We start from the raw sequence: 24,501 nt of genomic DNA on the forward strand, positions 1-24,501 counted from the left end.
CCCCGCGGCGGGCGCGGCGCTCCCGGCGTGCGGCGCGCGGGCGGAAGCGGAAGCGGGGTCGCGGCGATCATGGTGCCGCTGGGGCGGGGAAGGAGCCGCCGCCGGCACCCGGTGAGCGGCCGGGGGGGAGCGGGACGGGGGAGCGGAGCGGGGACGGGCTGAGCCGAGCCCAGCCGGAGCGGTGCGGTTTGCACAGGCACGGGGAGTGGCTGTGCGCCGGGTGAGGGAGCGCCGCGCTCGGGGCGGGACCGCGGCGCTCGGCCCGGCCCGGCCCCGCCGCCACCGGCCGCGCTGGGGCTGTGCCTGAGGGCGGAACGGGGCTCGGGCCGGGCCGGCAGAACCGCCTGACCCCCTCTCCGCCCATCGTTGTGTTGTAGATGAGCCGTTCCGGCCGGAGCTCGCGGTGAGAGGCGCGGAGCCATGGGCGAGAACAGCCCCGAGGGCAACGCCATCTACTATGAAGGGGAGGAAGACGATTTAGCCCAGGATGAAAATATGATGAGGTTTGCTGACAAAAACGGGCTGGTGTCCTCCTCGTCCGGGACGGTGTATGACAGGACAACTGTGCTCATCGAGCAGGACCACAGCGTGCTGGAGGATGAGGAGGATGAAGGACAGTGCGGTGACCACTTGCCTTTTTTACCCGAGGGTCACGAAGAAGGATTTCATTTAATAGCAGATCATGAAGGGATGTCACAGGGTTACGTGCAACACATTATTTCTCCAGATCAGATTCATCTAACAATAAATCCTGGTTCAACTCCCATGCCAAGGAACATCGAAGGAGCAACTCTCACTTTGCAGTCTGAGTGCCCAGAAACCAAGAGGAAGGAAGTGAGTACCTAAACGTGATTCTGGGCTTTGTGCACCTTAAAGGCTTTGAAAATGGGCTGTTTTTCAGGAGAGAGGCAGCAGTTTAGCTGTTTTTTCATGAGTGGTTTTGCTGTTTTTTCATGAGAGGGGCAGTGGTTTTGCTCGTTTTTGAGGAGTTTTGTGTAAATCTGCTCTGGTTGTCATCCCCAGCTTTGCAGTGTGCTGGGGAGAGCTGTGTCCCAGCAGAGCTGCCAGGGCCATCCCTCTTCCCTCTGACACCAGCTGCTGCCTTAGGAACCTGCCAGAAGGCACTTGGTGACACTGGATGGCAGGAGGGTGAGGCACTGGCACACCTTTGTGTCAGTGATGTGTATCATTTTAGTGATCTTCAGGTTTTCTTCTGCTCTGGTCGTTGTTTTGTGAGTTCAGAGGCAGCTGAAACAATCTGGGATTGGTTTGGATTGGGCAGATTTTCAAGAAAAGCACATTCAGGTCACAGTTAAGGGCCAGGCCATTGCTGGGAGCTGGAGTACCACATGTGAGATGCCAAATTTTAAATTATTTGTAGTTTTATTGTGTCACAGGGAGACTGTGAGAAGAAGATGGAAGCTTTAAGCTGATGTGTTTTGAAAGCTCAGGTCAGGCTGCATGGTTAAAATGGAGTTTGCTTTTAATTCTTTTTCCCTAATGGATTCTGTCTGGATCCACAGTGTGGATTGTCCTGGGACTCTTCTTTTTGAGTTTGCTCTTAGAATTCACTAGGGAAACAGAATTATCTGGATTCACAGTGGGGAGGGCTTGGAGGGCTTGTCCTGGGACTGTTTTTTTTTGAGTTTGCTTTTAATTCTGTTTCCCTAATGAATTCTACCTGGATGCACAGTGGGGATTGTCCTGGGACCTTCCTTTTGGGTTTACTCTTAATTCTGTTTCCCTAATGAATTCTGTCTGGATGCACAGTGGGGAGGGCTTGTGCTGGGACTCTTTTTGGATGCAAGAGCAAATGGAATTTGGCTGTGACACCAGCTCAGGAATGGGTTAGTGCTCCTTCTGTGGCCTGCCTGAGTTATGTGAGGGGTGATGAGTGCAGGTGGCACAGACTGTGACACTCAGCACAGAGCTGTCACCGTGGGGCTGAGAGCTGGGAATTGGGGCTGGGGGGGTCAGATCTGCAGCTGGGGAGCTTCTAAGCTGAGGTGTGTTCAGTGAGCCTGTTTGAGTCTCCTGCTGTCAGTTACTGACTGCATTTTTTCACCTTTACTTTTTAGAGAAGGCTTGTAGGATGTGGAATTTCCTAGTGAAATGCTTTATATGAATTTATTTTCCATTTCTGGAGTTGATTTCCCAGAGCAGAGGGCAGTGACACCATAATGTGGAAGCAGTGGCACTGAGCACATGTGAAAGGCCTTTTTGGCTGCTGTTTTAAGGGTCTGATAAGTTGTCTGGAGGTGAGGAAAGGAAAGCTCTAAAGCTCCCAAGCATCTGAGTCATCTCTGAAAATTAACAGCTCTGTTCTTTGGTACTTGCAAAATGTCTGCAACAATTTCAACACTTGAAATAATTGTTTTAAAGTCTCAGATTTTCAGGTCAGCCTTAGACGTTTATGAAGCTGAAAAGGGATTTTGCACTTTAGTACCTTTGCCTTTTTAAATTCTGTTGTACATCTCCCTGTAATTGTGTAGGTAAGAACAATCGTGATTACAGTTTCTTATTTCAAACCCAGTTATTTGTTCACTGAAAATGAAGCCATTTAGGGTAGCAAGCTCAGGAAGAGTTAAAGGCAAACAGAGCAGTTAGAGTAGACTTTGAACCAGGGTGTGAGGCGAGGCTCTGCTTTCTCCAGCCCTGTTGCCTATTGCACAACGAGTTTTCTGAGGTGAATGCTGGATCTTGTCTCTTCCAGCAGCACCTCACTGTCCCTGGCCAAAAGCCACAGCCTTTGGCCTCAGAGTGCCTGGGCCCTGTCCTGCCTGCCCAGGGCTTGCCCTCTGCTGCTTTGTTTGTTTTCTGTTGTGCCCTGCTGCTGGGACAGCCTGCAGCTCCCTGCGAGGCTTTCAGATCCATCTCTGATGGTTTTGTGTGTATGGACAGTGTGCAGTGTGTTGATGTGCTGATGTCAAAAGAGAATTCAATGCTGTGGTGCTTCACAGAAAGGTTTGTTTTGCTCAGAAGGTGGTGATGATGTTGCTGCTTGGAAGGATTTGTGAAATAAAGATTTGGCCTTTGAGGGAGGGAGAGCACTGCAAGGCCATTGTGAGAGTTCAGGCCATTAAACTGATACTGCCACCTTCCCTTGCACATGAAGCAGTGACAGCTTAATCTGTAATTAATACTGTCCTTTTTCTTCTAAATCTAAATGTAAACACCTGGAAAGCTTAACAGAACCCTCCCTTGATTTTCAGGTAGTTCCTGCCTGTGTCAGATCCCTTGTGTACCATGGGAAATGTTGTGTAAAGTGTTAATTTCCAGCTGCCTTAAAGCTGTAACAAGGAACATTTACTTCAGCCCTGATACACAAATTGTACTGGATCTGGTGATCCTGGGGGAGGCTGATGCACCCTCCTCATGTAATAAAATGTGTTTTCTGTGCTGGTGTTTCTGCTCTGTGTTTCTGCTCTGTGCTCCTGTGTTGTGGCTGCCTCAGACTTCCTAACTGCACTGTAACCATGCTGCAGTTCTTGGGTGTTCAGTGGTAATAAATGGCCAAGCATTTCTGCCTGATTTGAACTGTAAATCAAGGGGACATTGCTTAGAATAAAATTACTGTTTCCTTCTCTGAGAATGCTGAGTGACCAGTTGAAAACAGGAAGGGATGAATTCCTTGTTTCCCCTGGCAGGCAGGAGCTCAGCCTAACACACACACACACCAAACAGAGATTGGGGACCACAAAATGTTTCTCCCCTTCCTCCTCCTTGCCCAGTTTTCTATACTAAGCATGACATCACATGGTCTGGGGTATCCCTGGGCAGTCAGGGTCAGCTGTCCTGGCTGAGTCCCCTCCCCACTCCCTGTGTACCCCCAGCCCCTTGCTGGTGGGGCAGAATGAGAAGCATTAAAAAAATCCATCTCTGTATCATCAGGCCTGTGTTGAGCACAAATCCAGAACATGCTCTATACAAGTGAAGAAAATGAACTCTATCCCAGCCAAACCCAGCACATTATGGTATTTCTGTGCCCTGTGTGTCTCACAGGAGGGTTTAGCATTTTCCAAATAGGAAAGTTTTACTGAGTCAAGGTGAAGGTGATTGCCAGCCTGTTGTGAGAGCAACAAGAGATCATGGATTCAGATACACATAAGATTACTCAGCTTTATAGAATTTTCCTAAAGGAGTCCTGCTGGCAGTTTTGTCCCCTACAAAACAGGTTGGAAGTAACCAAGAAGCTATTTCTGTTTTGTTATGGAGAACTGTCCAGAACTTGATTTATAGCTGGTGTGACTTGCCAAGTCCTCTCTTGTGCTCCTCAATCACTATGAGGTGTTGAGGTTTCTGAACTTTAACAGTCAAATGAATGCCATCAGTCTGGTAATTAATGGTGGAGGATAACTTTATTCAGGCAGATCAGGGCTGTATTCCTTCTGGTTCACAAAAGAGGATGAGATTTCATGAGGTGTCACCACTTGCACAAGCTTCTAAATGATCCCTCGTGCCTGCACCAAATGGAGTTCCATGAGAAGCTGTCCTGGGGATCTCAGTGCTTACTGAGAAATCTGTGACAGCTGTATTTGAGTCTCCTTGTGACCTGGTGTGATCCATTACACTTCAGGCACTGCCTGTTTCAGTAGCCACAGAAGGGAAGAACGAGGCTCCCTGAGGGCTGTTTTGGGATAGAGTGAAGTAAGGAATGGACTGGTGGGTAGAGCATGGGAAATGGTAAAAACTGTTTTGCTCAAGGTGTTGATGGGAATTCAGCACACAGGGCAGTGGGTTTGAGCATTGTGACAGTGCATTTTCCTTTGTCTCCCTGCTCCACAAATGAGTAGCTCTGCAGGAAGCACTGGACTAAAATGCAGGTGCTACATTTGTGGGTAGTGGACAGGTGTGATGGCTCCTCCATGTTCTTTCCAACTGTTTTATCAGATTTTTGGCTAGAAAAATTTTGGATTATGTCTTTCCTTTTTTCCCTTCTGTTGGATTCCTGTTCTGCAAGCCCAGCTGCTTCCCCATGTGCCCCTCCTTCCTCTCACAGCACAGCAGAAATCTTCTTGTCAGAGAATTAAGCAGCAATAAGTTTTTTGGGCAGGCTTTGGGGTCAAAATCTGTTGTCTGACCGCATCAAAGGACTACATCCATATGTGGATTCCAGAAATTATTAAAAAGGATTAATCATGCAGCGTTTTGTCCTTCAGGTGAAGCGCTACCAGTGCACCTTCGAGGGCTGTCCCCGCACCTACAGCACCGCTGGCAACCTGCGCACGCACCAGAAGACCCACCGGGGGGAGTACACCTTTGTGTGCAACCAGGAGGGCTGTGGCAAGGCCTTCCTCACCTCCTACAGCCTCAAAATCCACGTCAGGGTGCACACCAAGGAGAAACCCTTCGAGTGTGACGTGCAGGGCTGTGAGAAGGCGTTCAACACACTGTACAGGTGAGAGGGTGTTCAATATTGTACAGGTGAGAGGGTGTTCAACACACTGTACAGGTGAGAGGGTGTTCAATATTGTACAGGTGAGAGGGTGTTCAATATTGTACAGGTGAGAGGGTGTTCAGCACTGTGCAGGTGAGAGGGTGTTCAACACACTGTACAGGTGAGAGGGTGTTTATCACACTGTGCAGGTGAGCTGGTGTTCCAGCACTGTGCAGGTGAGAGGGTGTTTATTACACTGTGCAGGTGAGCAGGTGTTCAGCACACTGTACAGGTGAGAGGGTGTTCAGCACACTGTACAGGTGAGCAGGTGTTCAGCACACTGTACAGGTGAGAGGGTGTTCAGCACACTGTACAGGTGAGCAGGTGTTCAGCACTGTGCAGGTGAGAGGGTGTTCAGCACTGTACAGGCGATGGGGTGTTCAGCACTGTACAGTGAGAGGGTGTTCAGCACACTGTACAAGTGAGCTGGTGTTCAGCACTGTGCAGGTGGGGGGTATTCATCACTGTGCAGGTGAGAGGGTGTTAAACACACTGTGCAGGTGAGAGGGTGTTCAACATTGTACAGGCGATGGGGTGTTCAGCACTGTACAGGGAGAAGGTGTTCAGCACTGTGCAGGTGAGAGGGTGTTCAGCACTACAGGTGAGAGGGTGTTCAGCACACTGTACTGGTGAGAAAGTGTTCCCAACCCTGTACAGGTGAGAGGGTGTTCAACACACTGTGCAGGTGAGAGGGTGCTCAACACACTGTGCAGGTGAGAGGGTGCTCAACACACTGTGCAGGTGAGAGGGTGTTCAACACACTGTGCAGGTGAGAGGGTGTTCAGCACACTGTACTGGTGAGAAAGTGTTCCCAACCCTGTACAGGTGAGAGGGTGTTCAACACACTGTGCAGGTGAGAGGGTGCTCAACACACTGTGCAGGTGAGAGGGTGCTCAACACACTGTGCAGGTGAGAGGGTGCTCAACACACTGTGCAGGTGAGAGGGTGTTCAACACACTGTGCAGGTGAGAGGGTGCTCAGTACTCCAGGTGAGAAGGCTCTGGCAAATTTTCTTGTAGGTGTGGCTGTTGCTGTTCTGCAGGTTCCATCTGCTTTGTGTTTATGTTTGAATATGATTGTTTTGCCTCTTCCACGTACAGGTGCAAATAAACACCTCATATAAACCCTTCAAGTGTGGCAATGCTGTCCAAAGGGTAGGATGACAGAACTGTGGTCACTTCTTTGTATTCCAATAGCACTGAAGGTGGTGGATGAACACAGGGGTCTCTCAGCCTTGCTGGAGAACTTTGGAACTGATAGCAGTCACTTCCATGAGCTCATTACCTCCTGTCAGAATATTCTGTCTTTGATTCTGTCCTGCACATCTGAAAGAGTGCCTTGCTTGCCTCAGGCCAGGTCTGTCTTATCCTACCAGTCCTAAGATGGATTTTTTTGACATGTTTTTTAGGTTGAAAGCACATCAAAGGCTTCACACAGGGAAAACATTTAACTGTGAATCAGAAGGCTGCAGCAAATACTTCACAACGCACAGTGACCTGAGGAAGCACATCAGAACACACACAGGAGAAAAGCCATTTCGGTGAGTTGCTGGCTGCTGTGCTGGCTCCTGTGGCTCAGGTAATGAGGCACCTGTGCCAAAAAGCAGCTGGTACTGCTCTGAATGGAGTGGTGTTCTCCTGAGAAGTGAGTGAAGGTGGCTGGCTGGCATTGGAGCCCTTTTGTTCTCTCCATTTTGTTCTGAGCTCCCCCAGTTTCCTTTAACAGTGGGTGCAGTGATTATCCTGAAAAGCAAGAATAGTTAAGGTGGTTTTATAAACACAATCCTATGCCATGGTGAGCATCTTTTAAAACACATTGCTGCTCTCTGCTGGGGTGCAGTGTATATTCCATGGAGGAGACACCCCAAATGCTACCTTTGTGCTTGGATTTTAAAGTCCTGCTCAGAGCCCTGCTATGATAGCATGTGTACAGCATGCACAGCAGCTGCTGGGAGATAGCTGGTTGCTAACAGAGCTTAGCTTTGGGCCTGCTTTTTAGAGTCTGGGACTACTGCAAAGCATGATTTAAGGTTGTAGCTAATGCATTGAAGGGGGCTGATGCTGACTCTCCTGTGATGCCTCATTCAGGTGTGAGCATGATGGCTGTGGGAAGGCTTTTGCTGCAAGCCACCACCTCAAAACACATGTTAGAACACATACTGGTAAGTTCTATGGGTTATTTTTTTAAAATTTATTTTGTTTAATTGAGCTTATTAAGTTTATACTAACTCTCAGAATCCTAATATGAATTTATAGTTGAGAGTGACACTGAGTTGAGTGGCTCAGGTGACACCTGTGAGGGAGGGAATGGCATCCAGAGAGACCTTTGCAGGCTGGAGGGGTGTGCCCATGTGAACCTCATGAATTTAAAAAGGCCAAGTGCAAACTCCTGCACCAGGCCAATCCAAACTTTCCATTTATGCAGTTATGTTTATGCTTGACAGGTCTTGAATTCAATGAATGTATTTTCACAAATGTACCAGTAATGATGCACAAGAATTAAATATTGTGTTGTGTGTCAGTTCCCATGGTGAGATGAAAACACTCACCTGCAGGACTCCCAGGAATGCTGAATGTGTGATGGGGCAGAAAATGTCTTGTTTGTATGAAATACTGCTCTGCCAGTGCTTTAAAAGTGTGTCTGATGGGATGTTTTAAAGTCTGTTCAATGTGTTCTGTGCTGCCTCTAGGGGAGAAACCCTTCTTCTGTCCCAGCAATGGTTGTGAGAAGACTTTCAGCACCCAGTACAGTCTCAAGAGTCACATGAAAGGTCATGAGAAGGGACATAGCTATAATGCACTTCCCAATAACAATGTGTCTGAGGTTAGTGGCACTTCTGCTTAATGTTTCTGTGTTAGGTGGGTATAAACTATACTTTGGGGGAGAAATCATTTGGTCTGCAGCTTGTTCTTAAGGTGTAACATTTAAAACTGGGGTTTTCAAATACTACCTGGGAAGGTTTAATTTTCTTTGTTTTCTAAAAGTTGATTTGTTCCTATGCTAATTTAAAATTCTGGGTTATATGGCTTTTTTGGAAGTACTTTGAGATGTTAAGAATCCTTGATAGCTGCTAAATATCCTTTGCTTAAAAATATTGTTCCTTTGATTTTAGAACTGAGACTTGGGTCCCATATAAGCAAAGCACAGACTCTCAAAAGTAATTTAGAGCATTTCTGACATTATCCTTTTAATACATAATTCAAATTGTTTTCCTTTTTTCACAGGATACAAGTCACTCACTTTGTCTGAGTGATTTAAGCCTCATCTCAACAGATTCAGAATTGCGGGAGAACTCTAATCCAGTGAGTTACTGTCCTGGAATTGCCTCATCCTCGTTGACTTTGGATTTTTGTCCTCCAAAATGTGCAGTGCTTATTTCAACCTGCTATAGGGAAGCTCTGCATATGATTTTACCATAACAGTGTTCTTGCTTCTTGATAAGTCTTGACTGAGTTTGGATTTTACATAGAGGAAAATGAGATGCTGAGGAGAATGTGTTGTTCTTTGTGCTGTGCTGTGGGAGCAGGGTGCAGCTCCTGTGTGCATTCTGCTCCTGTGGATGGCTAGAATTGCATAGTCCAGGATATGAAAGGGTTCTGCAAGCAGCCAATTAATGTCTGTTTCTGATGGAGTACTGCAAGAAATAAGGGTTAAACAAAGAGTGGATGCAGAGGAATATATTTTACTTTTGAAGAGGTTACATATTTTTGTAGGGGTTGCTCATTATGTTGGTAAATTTGATTACAGATAGTAAAAACTGGGGGTAAATTTACAGCATGTAAGCAATAGGTGTGGCCATTCCTGAGGGTGGCTGGTGCATTGGAGGAGTGTTTCTGACATGCACACACTGCTTGCCTGGGGTTTGTGGAGACCTGAGATACAACATTGTCTGATGGTTTCCTCTTTGTTTTCTGTCTGTCAGACACATGGACAGGACCTCAGCACAATCTCACCAGCAAGCATCTTTGAGTCTATGTTTCAGAGCCCAGACCACACTGCAAATCAGGATGACTCTCAGCAGACAGGTACCAGTTTTATCTGCACTGCTGTCAGAGAGAACTCTGACAGCTCTGCATGCATGTACTGAATTCAGCATTTTAGACTGAAGCTTAATGCCCAGCATAACTCTAAGAAGCAAAAAGAGCTTTAACTTCAGGGTTGAAATTCATTGGTGTTGGAATGCATGGTGTGCACAGACTGTGACACTCAGTGATGGGAGGTGACCCAGCACACTGTCCTGCAGTGCTGGCACTGGAGCTCTCAAGCATCATCCTGTTTTCTTGACGTTGCTGCACAACTGATAAAAGGCTTATCAGAGAGAGGAGATCAGCCTGATCAGGCTCAGTGTAGAGCCCAGTGTTACCAACTTCCTGAATTTGCAGCTACTTTTAGATTTCACTGCTAGGGTTGTTTTTAAGCACTAATCTGAAGTTAGGAACGTGGTAATGCTTTACTTGGCAGAAAACCATCAGCTAGCTGATGAGTTCATTAAAAAATCAATTCATCCAGACCTAATGAGAACGGATGTATTTATATTTTTTCTGTTTCTCTTTCAGCAGCCTCGTTGATTGAAGGCTTTAACGGCGACGCAGACTCGGTGGCTGCGGTCCCGCCCCCAGCAGCAGACGCAGCCTCCTTGTCCCTCCCCCTGGTCCTGCAGCTCGGCCTCCCCGAGCCGGCTCAGGCAGCGCTGCAAGGCTCGGCAGCCCCTGCTGCTCCCTCCTCCATCGCACCCAGCTCACAGCCAGCTGCGTTTGGGAATCCTGCTACTGTTTTACAATCCCCAGAAGTGCCTGTTCCTCACAGCACACCGTTTGCAGCCAGTCACCAAGACTTCCTGCAGCACAGCCAGCCTCCACCACAGCCCATCGTTCAGGGACTGTCAGTGGTAGCTGGGGCTCCTGCCCCGACAGCCCCCAGTGCCACTGAGCCCCTGCCAGCTGTAGTTCAGACTGTGCCTGTTGGTGCAAACCCTGTTCTGACCAGTAACCCCACTATAACCATTACTCCTTCTCCAAGCACCGCCATTCTGCAGCCCAGCATTGTCATGGGAGAGCAGAACTTACAATGGATCTTAAATGGTGCCACTGGTTCCCCACAAAGCCAAGAACAAATGGTCAGTACATCCAGCAGGGCTTTGGAGCTCTTGCTTTGGAAAAGGGAGGGGGTCAAACCTGTAAGATAAACCCCAGGATGCAGTGTGGTATAATGCTTGGCATGTTCATGTGTGTACACATCACCAGTGCAGCCCCTGGAATAGACAGGGAAATAATTAGAGCACAGAGAAACCCAGGGTGCAAAAAGATCTTTTTTTTCTTCTTTCCACTCGTGGGGACTTCTGCCAGCAGGTGTCAGTGTGTTTATCCAGGACAGGGATACACATGGGCCTTAATGTATTGCTTTTAATGCATAGAAGCACAAAAGACTCTAAAGGTTGTGTTTAGGCATTTTGTAATCTCTGTCTCTGCCTAATTTTGGCTGATAATGAAAAGAGATTTTCTGGAAAGAGAATGTTTGTGGTTTTCCAGTAAATCTGGATAGCTGAAACTTCAGGAGTTTTCTCTTTGACAATACTGGTGCCACTTTAGGCTCTCAGCTAAAGAGTGAGTGGCTGCAGGTACACAGAGCAGTGTTTAAAGATTCAGTCATTGAATTGTCAAAACCCACAAGCTGAGTTCAACAGCAAATAATGCAGGGGATGTTATGCCAAATCTTTAGGACCACTGAAACAATGAGCCCAGTTTTCTTGTGTGTCTCTTTGGAATATGTATATAGCTGTTTAGAGTTTGAACAACAGAAATTTAATTTGAGTCAATTCACACTTTTTTCTTTTGTTTTTTTTTTTTTTCTTTAAAGCCACAAGTTCCAAAAGTGGTAGAAAAGGTGTTTTTTACCACTGCATTACCAGTAGCTGGTAACACAGGTAAGCGTGACACTGAACTAATTGATTGAACAAAGCTGATTTTCTCTCTCCCTGCTGTGAAATGATGTAGTTCCATTGTGTTTTTTCTTTGTTTCACCTTCAGGAAGCCCTGTTCAGCAGATTGGTCTCAGCGTTCCTGTTATCATTATCAAGCAGGAGGAGGCCTGCCAGTGCCAGTGTGCCTGCCGAGACTCTGCCAAGGACAAAGCCACCTCCGCCGTGAAGAAGGAATGTTCCTCACCTGATTCAAAAGCTTTGGAGCAGCCAGCTTCCCAGCTGCAGCCTCAGACCTTTCCTTCCTCCTCTGCTCCTCCTTCTTGTGGGCAGAGCAGTCAGATAGTTAACCCTTCAGACTCCCAGACTGAAACTTTAAGTGCCATGGATGTATCGGACTTCCTGTCCCTCCAAAGCCCTGAAACCCCGTCTAATATAATTCCAATTGAAGCACTACTGCAGGGTGAGGAAGAAATTGGTTTGAATAGCAACTTCTCTAAGTGAAGATGTTCCAGATTTTCCTTTGCACCTGGAGGGTAAAACCCTTCTCCTTAGAAGCAGAAACTGAAGGATCGATTCTTATTCCTTCCTCTTTGGAAGTTTTGTGGCTTATTTCTGCTTCACGGATGTCATCTTAGTCACGTCCCAGGTACATCCACCTTTGAGATTCTATCTAAAAAAAGAAAAGGTAAAAAAAAAAAAAAAAAGAAATAGCTAAGTTATATATGAACTGTTTTGGCTGCACTGTCTGTCACTTTTGCTTGTCATATGTGAACACAGAAGTTAAGGTTACTCGTGTGCAAAAAGATTTTTAAAAGGAAAAGGGGGGTTACTTTGTCTCCAATTGCACATCACTTACGTTTGGGATTAAGGTACTGGCAGCAAGTGGGTCTTTGTTACAACTTCTTGGGTCTCTAATCTTCTCCTGTCTCTCATGTCTCTACTAACCATGCACTAAAGGGGAGCCCAGGAAAGGAGGCTGTGGGGGAGGAAATGGCATAGCTGGGGGAGAGGATTTATCTGCAGTGTGATTTGAATGTGGTGGTCACATACCTGATGAGGAGCTGGTGCCTGGTTTTGCTGTGTACTGCTGCTCTTACTGAAGCCTCCAGGAGCTTTGGGGGAGTTTATTTCAGAATAGATCTGTTCATTTAATTCCACTAGGACTCAAGCGTGTTGCAGACACTGTGTCACAACATGGAAGCACAGTCAGAGCTGCTGCTGGCTCTGGCTCCAGAGTCTGTTTTCTTGGCCTCTCCAAAGGGTGCAGTGAGTGACAGGTGTGGTCAGGTTGGTGCCTGCTGCTCTTTTGATTTCTTAGGCTCTGTTCAGCAACAAGTCATCATCCTAACCCTGGGACTGTTGAATCAGGAGCACGGTGCCTTTGCTGGTTACTCTCATCTTTTGTGAAGAACAACCCTTAAAAAATTTTGAGAAAGAGTCAACATAAATTCAGTTGGAATTCAGTGAGTCTGTCCTTCAGTTGTCCATACATGCTTCTTTTTTTTTCCAGTGAGCTATATAATTTCTGCCTGACTCTGCCTCCAGCCTGCTGCAATGCCAGCTTTTTGTGCACGGGGCTATTTGTTGACTAAAAGATGTTACTCAACAGAATAGTTTTTCATATCAAACTGAGAGTCTATATTCTAACCTACTCAGGGTAAATCAAATCCAAACCCCCCCCTTCCACCAAAAAGCCTGTAATGTTGCAATAAATGCAGTCTCATTCTAAATGGTTTATTTATGCTGCATTATTTTAAAATATGTAATTTTATAGTTTTTATCCATCTTTCTGGCTTTGGCTGTCAGTTTTCTTGTGTTAAAGGAAAAGAATATTAAATAGTCTTTATTCAGTTTACAGTGTTGTCTTTAGTGAGATACAAAGATAATGACTGTAAGCCAATTAGCAGGGAGTGTCCCTGCACTCAATTTAGGAATACAAACTGTAGTGGATAGAGATCTTTCACTCTTTGTGTTTGATCAGAGCTGCTCTCTGTACCTCTGGGGAGGGGAGAACCCTGGTGATCAGCAGGTGTTCAATCCTCCTGTGACATGCTCAGTGTAGCCTGGCCAGCACTGAGGCTGGATCAGCCTCCTCTCGTGCTGTTCCCTGAGAATGCACTGCCCAGGCAGGGTGAAAGGGGCTGAAGGGAGCTGGCCTTCCCCTCCTGCACAGCTTCTGGTGAGCTGCAGAGGGGAAAGAGCTGTGTCCTGTGAGTGTCAGTGTGCCAGCAGCACTCAGTGTCTGTGCCAGGGCACAGAGCTCGGGGCTGCCAGGGATGAACTCGAGGGCATCACACGTGCTGGTGGTGTTCCCTCTGGGTGTGTGTGGCAGGGCTGCTGTGCAGCAACAAGGTTTGGCATCCACACAACAGGTTTACAAAGCATTTCTTGGTTTGTTCCTGTCATGGCAATCCTTGGAGGGCAGTGAGGTGGTGGCTCCTTTGCTTTTCTCCTCCAGCTTTGTTTTGTGCTGCAGTTGAGTTGCATGGCAGCAAGAACTGATTTGAACACAAAAAACAGTCCCAGGCCTGCATGGTTGGGACTGTCCTCGCAGAGGAGTCTCCTGCCAGCTGCTCTGCCTAGAGCTCCACCTGAGAGGGGAGCGAGTGCTGCCTGGGGGTCCCTCTGGTGCCTCTCACTGTGGCCTCGGGCATTTCCTTTGGCCAAGTGCAGCTGTGGTGTTTGAGGGTGAGTGGGTGTGGGTGTGTGCCTGATGCAGGAGTGTGAAGATTCCCCAGCAGTTGTGGGGTTACCTCTGATGGGGGACAAGGGTCCCAGATGTGGCCTGCACTGTGACAGCTGGGCGATTTAGCAACCGCTTCTGAGCCTTCGCAGCCTTCAGGGAGGCTTTTTTACTTTTGCTACTTAGGAATTAGTCAACCTAAAACACTCTTCTGGTTGGACCAGAGAGCATCTTCAGAAACTCTTTTGTGACTGAAATGAGTAGAAGAAACTACCAAAGTCTCTGAACTGGGAAGCTCAATGTGAAGCTGCAGTGATGGGCAGCAGTGCCCAGGGTCAATCTCTGCTGTTTCTCTTCACAGCTACTGGGTTTTTTTTTTGTTGTGTTCCAGGAAAAGCACTATGTGCTGCTGATTCTTTGGTGCATTGGGTTTGCCATTGCCCTCTTATACATGCATCAGGCAGGCTGCAATTCAGGTGGAACTGGTTAGAGCTTGTACTGAGGCAGGAGCATGTGATGCTGTGAGCACACGGGCTGTGCATCCACTGTGTTTTACAGGTGTGTGTGCTTTTGTTGTTTATTGTCCATCTGCTTTCCAGAGTGTTTGTGCTGCGTGTGTCTGAGATGTTTTCACATTTGCATCATCCCCAGTAGTGTGTGATCAGACTGTGCTCCAGGGCAGTCTGTGCCATGCTGGGATGGAAGGAGATCCAAGGGCAGCTGCAGCAAAGCCCTGAGATTCTGCAAGGCCAGGAGATTTTCCTGTCTTGTCCTTGCTGCCCCAGCATTTAGCATATTCACTATTACATGGTTAATGAAAGGGAGAGTTTCTGCCCTGGATTCCCAGGAAAGTGTTCATGTGCTGGAGTCTCTGGGAACAGCATGCCTGCCTCTACAAAGTCTGCATGAACCCCTTTAATTACCAGTCAGAGAGCAAAAGTGCACTGCTCTAGGTCACCAGTTTTGTGCTAGTGGGGTTTACTTGGTCACTCATGATTTCTAGATGGGTGTAGAAGCTCAAATATGTAGAGAGGGTCGAGTTACTGACTTTGGTAGCTTTGGTCACCAAGCAAGGACCCAAGTGAGCAGACTGAAGGTTGGAGAAATTGCTTTTTGTGCTTGTGGGTGGGGGGTGGGGGGGGTAAATCAGCACTGATTGAATGCTGGTACTGAATTACATGGAACAAAGTACGAGTTGGACACTTGTGTAATGCTGAGTGTCCCCAGGAAGACAAGTTTGCAGAACCTCATACTGGTATCTAAAAATGCACTTTAGGTTATTTTATCTTTAACCCAATTGCTGCAATTTCTTTTGTATATACTTTCACAAAGTTTATTTTTGCTCTGAGTAAAAGTTAACAGGGGTGTGCAAAGATGAGCACTTAACTTGGTGCAATACCTGTAGCTAAAGATCCTTGTGCCGCGTGGTCTGTGTGTCTGTCTGACAGAACAGCTGTGGTGGGTGCTGTGCTGCCCTTCCCCCTGCCCCAGACAAATTATGCATCGTTAGCCCAATCTATGCAAATAACCCTCTGAGAGCACTGTGCTTCAGCAGCCTTTTCTCTCACGCTTTCTGGGGGCTGCTTGTCACTCCTGTTGGACATGCTGTGTCCCTGATGTGCGTCCTCCTTCCCCTGTCCTCGTCCTGTCACCCACGTGGGAACACAAGTGACAAGCTGCTTTCAAACAGGCAATGTTGCACCTTTGAAATTTGTCTTCAAGATGGTTTCTGATGTCCTGTTACTGCCTTATTTCTTGGGGCTGGCATGGCTGTAGCCATCCACGTTGTCCTTGAGCTGCAGCTGTTTCCAGCTCTGAGATAAGCTGGGTCCTTGGCATGGAGCTGACCCAGGGGAGCTGTCCTTGGGGTGATTGGAGATGAGCAGCAGCTGCTGGGCTGTTCTGAGGTGAGGAGCTGGGTCAGTGGGGCAGAGCAGGGGAGCTCTGGTGTCACAAAATCACTTCCACACCAGGCAGGGCTCGGAGCCTCACACTGCCTCGGATCCTCCCCACGGAACCGGGCCAGGGTGGTGGCTCTGAAATTATTTTGAGATCTGTGGGTGAAAAGTTCTTGGCAGGAGTTCCCTGAGCTAGCTGGGCAGAACTGTTGGAGTCAGTTTGGACTGTAAGGCAAAAAAGAAGAGCATGTCTTTAATAAACCCTATGAATTTCTGACTGCAGAGTTTTTAATTGTATACTATTTTTTCCGTAACATATTTTGGAAGCAATGTCAAGTTTTTATAAATGTTACCTGTAGTCAATTCTCATGGACAGGGCTGAACTTTTAACTTTTTTGTGTCTTGTCTTGATATCTATCACATGTTCTAGAAGTTGGATTCTGTGTCTGCACTGAGAAATGCAAATTAAACTGGATATTTATGTAGTAGTGTACATAGTCTAAGTGTGTGTTTTTGGAACTAGGTGAAACCCCACACCATGCTGCAGTGGTGTGCAAGCTGGCCAAAATTTGGTTCATTATGCAGTGTACACTTTCTCAAATAAATGCAGTTTCTACTTTTTCTTAAAGAAAGATTTTTTTCACATGACCTTTTCCAGCAGACTCGAGGGTGTGTTTGCAGTGCTGTAGTTGCAGTCGCTGGTGTTCCTGGTTTGTGACTCTCCTGTCCTCCTGCTGCTCGGGCTGACCCTGCTCTGTTTTGCCTCACCCAGCCTAAAGCCCAGCCTGGCTCCACACCGGGGGCAGCTCCAGCTCCAGCTGAGCTGTTGGGGCTGTGTGGGGGCTGCACTGCCTGGGGCTTTGGAGACAGCTGAACTAAACCCCAGTTTCTCAAGATTGTGTGTATGGTGATAAAGGAATTTATTTAACTCTGAAACATGGGAACAAATGTGCTTACATTGAGCAATGTGAAGATGTTAGTTACAGGTACAGTACTTCCAAAGGAAGAGCATCTCCAAAACCCAAAAGAGTAAATATGAATTTGTATTTTTTGAAGAATGTGAAATAATGGTGTTTGCTTAATTGCTCATTTTGTATGAAGTTAATATTGTACTTTGAAATATCTGCAAAGAAGTGGAAATTAACCTTTTTGGAATTGAAAGCAATATTAATACTAATGGAATCCTAATTAAATGCTTATTTAAACATTGTGTTATAATAGTTTTTCCTGAGAGTATTCTGTGGGAGAGGAGTGTGAGCATCCTGCCCTGTCCCATCAGGAATAGGAATTCCAACCCTGAAAGAGGCAGCGTTTGCCTTTTCACTCTCTTTCCTCTGCCAGCACTGGCCCAGCTTGGCCGCTCAGGTGCGGTGAGGTGCGGGTGGGAATTGAAACCCAGAGCTGGGGGTTCTCCCATCGCAGCCCTCCCTCCATCCCCGCTTCCTGCTCGGCTCTCTCGGCTTCTCTGCCTGCGGGCCGGGCTCGGCAGGGGCAGAACAGGGGCCAAGAACAGCGCAGGGTCGGTGCCGAGCTCCGCGGGGTCCGAGCCGAGCTCCGCGGGGTCCGGGCCGAGCTCCGGCTCGGGCTGGCCCCGCTCCCCGAGCGGCCAGGGAAGAACCAGCCCTGGGGACACACGGGCGCTGGGGCTGTGCCTCCTCCTCAGGAGCACACGGGAGTGGGGAGGTACAGACCGAGCCCGTCTCGCTTTATTCTAAAGTGTGAATTTATTGCGATAAGGCACGAGCGCGGCGATACCGAGCGAGCTCCAAGGCCACGGCGGGGCAGCCCGGCCGCCACCGCTCCCTGCGCTCCCCCAGCACCGCCCGGGCGGTCCCGGAGCCCCAAACCCCTCGGTCCCTTCGGGGCTCCTCAGGGCCCCGCGCCGCCCGCCGGGCCGGGGCTCAGCGCCGCCCGCAGCGCGGCCATCTCCGCCCGCAGCTCCTCGCAGGCGGCGATGCGGGAGCGCAGCTGCCGCTGCCGGAGCTCCAGCAGCTCCAGCAGCCTCCTCAGGCCGTCCGGGACCTGCGGGGAGACGGCGGGGACAGCGGTCGCCCCCGGAACCTTCCCTGGACCCTCCCGTTCCCTCCGTTCCTCCCCTGTCCCCCCGTCCCTTCTCCGGACTCCCCGATCCCCCTGGTCACCCCGTTCCCTCCGTTCCCCCCGATGTCCCTGGCCGCTCCCGTCCCCTCCCTGTCCTCCCGATCCCCCTGTCCGCTCGCGTCCCCTCTCCGGACCCCCGGAGCCCCCGGCTGCTCCCGTTCCCCCCTAAACCCCCAATCCCTCTGGCTGCTCCGTTCCTCCCCTGTCCCCTCGTCCCTTCTCCGGACTCCCCGATACCCCTGGTCACCCCGTTCCCCCCGATCCCCCTGTCCGCTCCCGTCCCCTCTCCGGACTCCCGGAGCCCCCGGCCGCTAAAAACCCCTCCCTGTCCCCCCGATCCCTCTGGCCGCCCCGTTCCCTCCCTGTCCCCCCGTTCCCCCTGTCCCCTGTCCCCTCTCCGCACCCTCCGCTCTCCCTCCGCCTCGCTCCGCCCTCGCTCCGGCTCCCGCGCGCCCCCGGTCTCCATGGCAACGGCGCTACCGGCCCCGCCCCGCCGATGGCGTCACTGCCGCGCGCCGGAAGTGCCGCCGCATGGCGCGGGCGGCGCGGCTGCTGGCGCTGGCGGCGGAGCGAGCGGCGGGCCCGGGCCTGGCCCCGGTGCCGGCACCGGTACCGGGCTGTGCCCGCCTGGTGCTGCTGCCGCCCGTCCGCGGGGCCCGGCCCGGCCCGCAGGGAGCGCGCGGGGAGCCAGCGAAGGGCGCAGGCTGGGCCGGCGGCGGGAGCTGGGCCGCACCGGAGGGTGCAGGCTGCGGCCGCTGGCGGCGGGAGCCGGGCCCCGCTGAGTGGAGCGAGGCGGTGGCGGCCGCGGCCGGTGCCCTGCAGGCGGGCGGGCTGGTGGCCGTGCCCACGGACACGGTGTACGGCGTGGCCTGCCTGGCCCAGGACTCGGCCGCCGTGCGCAGCATCTACAGCCTGAAGGGGCGGAACGGAGCCAAGCCGCTCGCCATCTGCCTCGGAGACGTGGAGCGGCTCTACCGGTGCGCGCTGAGAGACCCCCCCCCGGAGCCCCGCGAGACGGGTGGTGAAATAAATAGGGCAGGAGATCTTTCTCCTTTTTAATGCCTTTATTAAAAATCAGCTCGGGTGGGGAGAACTGACGTGTCGCGCTCACTCCGCTGCTGCTCCCAGGAGTGGCACGAGGAGGAGGAGGAGGAAAAGTGCAGCTGTGTCCGCTGGTCTGTGGGCAGAGCTGGGGGTTCTGTCCTCACGAGAGCATCAGGAGATTCCCCTTTTTCAGTTTGACATTTAAGGCCTCTGTCTGGCCGACATCTTTTTAGGTTAGGGTGAGGGGTAAAAAGGGTCTCAGCGGACACTGGATTCTGTTCCTCACGTCTAGACATCACTTCGATCCCTCAGTTCCGTGTTGGCTCGTTGTTCTTAGGGGTTTTTTGTTAGGTTTGGTGAGGGGCTTCTTTATTTGCATGCCAGCCCTTATGTCCCCTCCTCTTCACCGTCCTCCGGGAAGCAGCAGGGTGCCACTCGACAAAAAAGGGAATTCCAAAAAGGGGAGTTCCCAACCATCAACAACAGATAAGTTTCTCGGGTTGCTGTTGTTAATTGTTGCCCTGAGATGTGCAGGATGTCTCTGCCTCAGCCCCGCGCGGCTGAAGAACGAGTCTGGACTCTTCACTTTTCGCTCTTGAGGTTGTTTATTAATTCTTATCTATAAAATTTTCTTTCTGCCCAGCCGAGATCTGCTCAGCAGGGCAGCCACAGGCACTCTGACCGCCCCAAGGGTGGTGTTGTCCTTTTATACTACAAACTACATATAACATATTTACACTTAATTCCCAATACCTATCACCTGTGTTAGACAGTGCACTTCTACTCTAAACCAATCCCAAAGTGCCAACATCACTGCAGAAAATGGAGAACAAGAAGAAGAAGGAGAAAGGCTGGACATGCCTAAGTCCCTCCATCTTGTCCCCATAACCCCCACACCAAAAATCCTAAAATCTACATTTCCACCCTGTGATCATTTTATTATTACACTATTCAAACCTGTGTGACTTTCAGGTCCTCATACAAAGCTGGCAACTCGCTCCAGGGGTCAAAATCAAATCCCCAGGTGCTCTGGGCTGTGTGCCAGGGTCTCTGAGCCCCCCAGCAGGGGCCCTTGGTAACTCCGGACACCCAGAGGGATGCCTGAGTTCTGACAATAGTTAATGAAAACAACAGGTGATTACAACAACAAACAGTTAGAACTCCACCCTGGCAGCAACTAGCCCAACTTGTGAACTCTGCAGCCTTTTTAAAAAAATGGGCAACTTTTCTACTCATAACAGATGAGAGCTGCTCCCTGTGCCCGCCCTGATGCCGCTGTCCCTGCCCCTGCAGGTACTGCCACGTCAATGTCCCCGAGGAGCTGCTGCGGGACCTGCTGCCAGGACCAGTGACCCTGGTGTTGGAGCGTTCAGAGGAGCTCAATAAGGACCTGAACCCCTTCACATCGGTGGGTGATGGCTGCAGGATTGGGGGCAGGGGCCTGGCTTTGTGCTGCTGCTGCTGCTGTAATGTTTGTCCTTAGCTGTAGGGGCATAGAATATAAGAAAATTAAAATAGGGTGTAAAGTAATCTTAGCCCTAAGGAGCTGCAGCTGGGGCAATTATCAAAGATTAGGAACAGGCCTGACTTGAACAGGTCACAGCTGTAACCAGTGAGAAGAAGAGTGCTAAAAAAGATGGATGGATGGAGTGAAATAGAGATTTTTGGAGTTCACTCGAATTAGCAATATGAATTAAGCATTTAAAGTTTAGCCTGTAGAACCATGTGTTAAATTTTAATCTTTTTACTTATGAAACCTCTGCCACGGTACAAAGGGCACAGGAAAATGCAAAATTTGAAGTTTCTTACATAAAGAACAATACCAGAGAAGACCAAGAGATACAAAGCACCCAGATGGATGGGGGATAGATGGTGGGACAGGGATGGATGGAGGTGGGCAGGGATTGCTGGCAGGTTGAGAAGGGAACTGGAGTCAGTGGCTGCTTTGTGAAGAAGAAAGAGTCAGAGCTCTGAGGAGCTGCCCATGAGAAACACAAGAAGGTGTGAAACTTTTGTGATAAGGAGGCAACAGAATGGAACCCCTGCCATAAGATGACAACACTCAGCTGTCCCCAGAAGTGGTGCCTGTGGTGTCCTGCCCCCTGGGGCTGACCTGGACGCGGGGCCTCATTTAAGCCTTGTGTTACCACAGGTCCAGCAGATGCAGATCTGTCAGTTCTCCAGAGCTCCAGCTTTAAGCCCAGAGAGCTTTAGGCAGTATTGAAGGCAGTTTGTGTGTGTGTGTAACTCTGTCCTGTCCCTCCCTGCAGCTGGTTGGTGTCCGCATTCCAGACCACCCCTTCATGAGAGACCTGGCTCGGGCCTGCCCGGGCCCGCTGGCCCTGACGAGCGCCAACATCAGCTCCCAGGGCAGCACCCTGAGCGTGCTGGTGAGGCTCCTTCCCCCCTCTGGCATCTCCCTGGGTTTGGAAGAGCCCCAGGCTCTCTCAGCTGAGCTTTAGAAATAAGCCAAGGCTTGCTCTGCTGCTGTATTTTTATTTAAATGGTGCAAGCTGCTGGCAGGACTGTTACCCACGGCTCTCCTGCAGGAATTCCAGGACTTGTGGCCTCAGCTGTCCCTGGTTGTTGATGGAGGCCCCATAGGAGACATCCAGAGCCCAGAGTGTCGCTTGGGCTCAACTGTGGTTGACTTGTCTGTGTCAGGGAAATTCTCCATCATCAGGCCTGGCTGGTGAGTGTAGCTGGGGCTGTTCCTTTGCTTTAAACAAAACAAAGCTTTTGGATTGGGGTGGGACATGCATTACCTTGCTTTGTTTGCTTTGCTTTGCTTCACTTCCCACAGCAGTTCCACCTTCTCATTAGTGTTAACCTAATTATGAACACACAGAAGTCCTCAGGAGCTCTCAGATTCCCCTTTCTCACAGGTTCTGTGTGAAGCTGTGTTTCTGCAGTTTGTGCTCTCCTTGGCTCTTAAGTGCAATCCTTGCTGACTGCTCCTCCCCAGAAAATGCACTTTTAATGCTCCAAACCTTTGTTCTCATGGCTCTGTTTCTCCCTGCAGTGCACTGACACCCACAGTTGAAATCCTGAAGAAGAAGTATGGCTTGGAACCAGAATCCTCCTAACCCTTGGGCCTGGGAGCTGGTGGAGCTGGGCACTGTGTGCCTGTGCACTCAGGACTGGGTGATCGTGGCCTTGTTTAATAAGGTCAATGGGTTATGTCAAGGTAAATTTAAAAAATATTAAAGAAGAAAGACTGGAAAGCCCTTTTGGACCTTTTTTGTGCTGCTGTACTGTTCCCAAATGTCTGTTCTGTTACCCTGGTCAGGCTTTCTGCATACAGTGAAAAGTTAAACTGTTGTCAGGGCGGTGTGGGGAAGGCCTGTGTGCCCCAGAGCTCACCCTGTGCCACCTGCACTGGAAGGAGAGCAGGCATGGAGGGGTTTGGAGCTCTGAAGGTGTTACAGATGTGCTGTTCTCTGTCCTAAATGTGATCAGAACCTCCTCCTGAGATTAAACTGTCAGTGCTTCTGAAAATTCAGTGTTCAGATACCCCAGGCTAGAGCTGCTCAGAACAACCTGCTTCCTCCTCGTGCAGAGAATGAAATAAGCTCGTGGTGTGATGATCTTCCTTCATTTAAATGTAGAATTCCCTTTTGGTTTTGCTCTGAAATGGTGCTAAGCTGAAGTAAAGAGGGAATGGATGAAAACGTCCACTGGTATTGATCATTGATTGACAAGTGCAGTCTCTGGGAAGGGAGGAGGGGGTGGTGTGGGGCCAGGATCCTGTGCTGGGGGAGCAGCTCTGCCCCTGGGATGTGTGTGGGGTGCCCAGCCTGCACTGGGATGGTTTTTCCCAGTGTCTCGAGGGCCCTGGAGGAGTTTTCTGTGGTTGCTGCTCACAAGGAGCTGTCTCAGGCACTGCTGATGGATTGCACTGCACACTCAGCTGACCCCAGAGTCGGCACTGCCTGCCTGCAGCTTCTGCTGTAAATTCCACAGCACCAGGGTGGGGGAGTTACTGCCATTTGCAGAGTGGATGTGGGATCTCTGCTCTTACCTTGCCTTTCCCAGGTGAATATCCTGGGGGATGGAGGGGCTGAGGAAAATCAGAGGGGTCTGAGGGAAATCCTTCCTTTAGCCTGCACAGGAGCCCTTGTCCTGCCTGCCTGTCCCAGTGCTGGTGGGCACTGCTCTGAGCAGAGGGTCTGGTGGAGTGGAGTGTCACCCTGATTTTTTAAGATTTTCTAAGCCTTCTGATGTTGACATTCTTGTAGCAAACTTTCTCCCACACTTTCTGTAAATACCTTATTTTGCACTCTTTTGTGGAAGAAGAGAAATTTGATGGACTGTTGGTTTGTCCAGTGTCATTGGAGAGGTGGCACTTTCACCCTCCAAAATAAAAAGAAGTGTCTCAGACAGTTCAGTTGATTATTAAGGCATTTACAATGTGTACAACTGCTGAAAGCAAAATCGGCAGAGACAACAAATCCATCCAAACAATCTGGTGACATAATCCTAAATAGCTGCTCTAAAAACTCACCCCATGGTTTGTTATCTTAGAACCTTTCTGTTTAATTGCAATTACATTACATGAATAGAGCTCTCTTGGACTATGCCCACCCAAGCTTCTAGAATTATTCTGAAATTATCCTTTTACCCAGTTTTCATGGTAAAGCTTCTTCAAATTAAGCAAGTACAGTAACAAAAAGATTAAGGAATTCTGGGTTCAAGAAATGCTATGAGAAAGCATTATTCATTAAAGAAATAAGTATTTCTCAGGGTATGCAAACCTTGAAAAAGCTAAATGCTGGAAGGTCAGCTTTAGGTCAATGTGCACCCATTGTCACTTTTGGAAAACTATAAATGTTAGAGTCAGAAAATAAACTTTCCCTTCACCTTGAGAGCAGCAGTGTGTGCTCATGTTTTGTGTGCTATAGTGACACTGGAGGGGGCAGAGTGGGGCCCTGGGGGTGTCCCCGTGGGCCCTGGGGGTGTCCCTGTGGGTCTGGGAAGGTGACTCTCATCCCCCAGCTCACAGCAGAGCCAGAGCTGCTGCCCTGGTGCCCCCAGGTGCCTGCAGGGCTGTCAGGGCTGGTTTTGGGGGCTGGCTGTAACCTCCCAGCACAGTGAGCAACCTCCCTGCTGGATTTGCACAGTGAGCACCCCCTGCCTCTTCCTCAGCTCATCAGCTGCTCATGGGTCCTTGCTGGGCTCATCCATCACTCACCCACACCCACTTTCCAAAGGTTTCCTGTTTTCCCAGGGATGCATTTCCCTGCTCAGACAAGCTGATCCTGCACCACTGGGTGCAGCTGTGCCCCTGCCCTGCGCCAGGGGAGCCATGGCCACCCACAGAACAGCTCAGGGGCCTCCAGGAGCTGCTTCCCTGGCCCTGGGGGCTCTGCTGCTGCAGCTCCTCCTCCTCCTCCTCCTCTCCTCTCCTTGGGGAGCCTGG

The 24,501-nt window shown here is 49.8% G+C and overlaps 2 protein-coding genes across 3 annotated transcripts; both read left to right on the top strand.

Annotated features, from left to right (window-relative positions):
* Window positions 1-41: 41 nt before the first annotated feature.
* On the top strand, window positions 42-13,212 carry MTF1 (metal regulatory transcription factor 1). 2 transcript variants are annotated; one of them, XM_036397160.1, is made up of 11 exons: window positions 42-111; window positions 378-834; window positions 5,160-5,398; window positions 6,846-6,977; window positions 7,525-7,598; window positions 8,127-8,260; window positions 8,662-8,739; window positions 9,360-9,462; window positions 9,994-10,553; window positions 11,294-11,360; window positions 11,464-13,212. In XM_036397160.1, the coding sequence occupies exons 2-11, from the start codon at window positions 421-423 to the stop codon at window positions 11,856-11,858; spliced, it is 2,196 nt and encodes a 731-aa protein (XP_036253053.1). In that variant the 5' UTR covers window positions 42-111; window positions 378-420; the 3' UTR covers window positions 11,859-13,212. The 2 variants fall into 2 exon arrangements, with proteins under 2 accessions (XP_036253053.1, XP_036253054.1); XM_036397161.1 differs by having other exon boundaries at window positions 9,997-10,553.
* Window positions 13,213-18,569: 5,357 nt separating this feature from the next.
* YRDC (yrdC N6-threonylcarbamoyltransferase domain containing) lies at window positions 18,570-23,947 on the top strand. Its single transcript, XM_036396878.1, has 5 exons — window positions 18,570-19,015; window positions 20,376-20,490; window positions 21,353-21,472; window positions 21,632-21,774; window positions 22,105-23,947. Exons 1-5 carry the CDS (start codon window positions 18,570-18,572, stop codon window positions 22,166-22,168), a joined length of 888 nt encoding a protein of 295 aa, XP_036252771.1. The 3' UTR covers window positions 22,169-23,947.
* The last annotated feature ends 554 nt before the right edge of the window (window positions 23,948-24,501 follow it).

This window comes from Molothrus ater, chromosome 24, assembly GCF_012460135.2.
Source record: "Molothrus ater isolate BHLD 08-10-18 breed brown headed cowbird chromosome 24, BPBGC_Mater_1.1, whole genome shotgun sequence".
Lineage (NCBI taxonomy): Eukaryota > Metazoa > Chordata > Aves > Passeriformes > Icteridae > Molothrus > Molothrus ater.